This window comes from Cyprinodon variegatus, unplaced genomic scaffold (assembly GCF_000732505.1).
Source record: "Cyprinodon variegatus isolate N-32 unplaced genomic scaffold, C_variegatus-1.0 Scaffold606, whole genome shotgun sequence".
Lineage (NCBI taxonomy): Eukaryota > Metazoa > Chordata > Actinopteri > Cyprinodontiformes > Cyprinodontidae > Cyprinodon > Cyprinodon variegatus.
In genome coordinates this window covers 658,289-660,099 of record NW_015151059.1, presented here as the reverse complement: position 1 = coordinate 660,099, position 1,811 = coordinate 658,289, and the positions used below count along the sequence as shown (strand labels likewise).

Genomic DNA, 1,811 nt, shown 5'->3' with positions numbered 1-1,811 from the left:
CTGCCCCTACAGAGTTAGCATGGCTATCACTGCCCCTACAGAGTTAGGGACTACTTTCCTACTTCTTTGATTTTATTCATTTTGCTCAGGCTACTCGTAAGCCCACAGCCCGCTGAATGATAAAAAGGGCAATATTATTGCCATTCCTGTTAATATATAGAAGAAATTTTACACATTCAGTAATAAAATGTCACAGGAGATGGTATGGGGAGATGATCATTTAAGAAGGGGGATGCCTTCCCCCCTCATCCCCCTTAACTCGATTGCTGGGTATGCTGATCTGACAGAACACCGGTGTTCCATCTGATTTCATTTAAAAATACTTCTGGCTTTTTAAGTTCAGGTTCTGGGAAGTTGAAGATAAAAACTTTTCAAGCCTTAGGGAACGTCGTATGTCGTGGAGAAGAACGCTTTATAAATTCCTACAGGCTGCTGAAAACAGGAAACCTGTAATCAACTCTTCTCTGCTTACAGGATTTATTTTCTTTTGTACAATCAGTTCACTAAACGGCGTGGAAAGATGGCCAAACTTCATCTCCTTCATTTGTTCTTAGCTTATAGAGACGCCATTTTGAGTCTTTACCGACTAACTCCTGTGAATCCGGATTGCAGGTGACCTACAGAGTGATCCAGGTGTCGGATGGCCAGCTGGAGGCGCAGACAGACGGAGCCGCAGCCGTCAGTCTGGTCGCTGGGTTTCCTGCAGCCACACAGACTGTCACCCAGGTGAGAAAACTGTCCTGTGACCTCACAGCGAGTTTTCCATGGAAACAAAACAAATTCCTCTGTAATTAGAAGTGGCTTCTCCTCTCAGTCCGCTCAGATCTTTATTCAAAGCTTGACTGTTTCTCAGGCCGTCATTTCCCAGCCGGACGGGTTGGAAGTGGACGGCTGCGCTGAGGCTCAGTACGCCTATTACCCAGCCTCCATTGCAGACGGCAGCGCCGGTACCATGGTGACCGCAGTACAGGCACCCGATGCACTGCTGGGCCAGAACACCCCCACAGGTGAGCTGTGATGCTGCGGAAAGGCGGCAGACCTGAACGCAACACTCATAGTAATTAAGGATTTATCTTAAAGGTCAGCTTTACGTGATGATGTCACCACAGGAAGTGTTAACAGGATCCAATCAGAGGACCATAGCGCCACGTACTCAGCCATACGTAGCGTGAGTAGATCCACAGTCATCAGAACGCTCATCTGAGCAGTCCTATAACCCTTCGGTGGGTTGCCGGTCCGAGCCCCCAGCTCTCTGTCAGTCTCAGACGTTGTGTCCTTGAGCAAAGTGTGTAGGCCATTTAGTGTTCATTCTGTTTGCAGAAAGCAAGAAGCTCCTCGGGCCTCCAGGGATGAGAAACGGCGAGCTCAGCATAACGAAGGTTGGTCTGCGTGTTCTGAACTCCTCTGGTTTATCAACAGCTTTCTGATTTCTGTGACGCTCTGATCTTCAGAAAAAAAGTTTGATTTGATTCCATCCTCCATTTAAGAACAATCATATAAGAAGAACGTTTATGTTATCTGTAGCTGCTTTCCTGTGGTGAGCAGCAGTAAATGAATAAAATGTGGAGCAGTAGAAAAAATGTACAAATAACACGTGCCTCTAGTTTTAATACCAAACTAGTACTGTATCCTGATAGAGCATTTGAGTATACATAGTTCTCACCCACGGTTTTAACTGGATACCAGTAAGGCTACACAGATGTGGTTTCCAGATTGTGGGAAATTCCAGAGCCCAGAGAGAACTCCGCTTCCTGCATTATGGCAAAATATGGCAACATGGAATATTAGAAAAAAAACGAATTCTAGACTAT

General features: G+C 45.9%; 1 protein-coding gene across 1 annotated transcript in view; it reads left to right on the top strand.

Moving 5' to 3' along the window:
- Window positions 1–561: 561 nt before the first annotated feature.
- The window catches only part of usf1 (upstream transcription factor 1), a gene marked incomplete at its 5' end in the record, with an annotated part of 7,267 nt that continues 6,017 nt past the window's right edge, over window positions 562–1,811 (top strand). Inside the window, 4 exons of the mRNA XM_015392789.1 lie at window positions 562–726; window positions 854–1,007; window positions 1,081–1,168; window positions 1,321–1,379. Of these exons, the coding sequence (XP_015248275.1) occupies window positions 562–726; window positions 854–1,007; window positions 1,081–1,168; window positions 1,321–1,379 (466 nt within the window). The remainder of the gene's footprint in view (window positions 727–853; window positions 1,008–1,080; window positions 1,169–1,320; window positions 1,380–1,811) is intronic.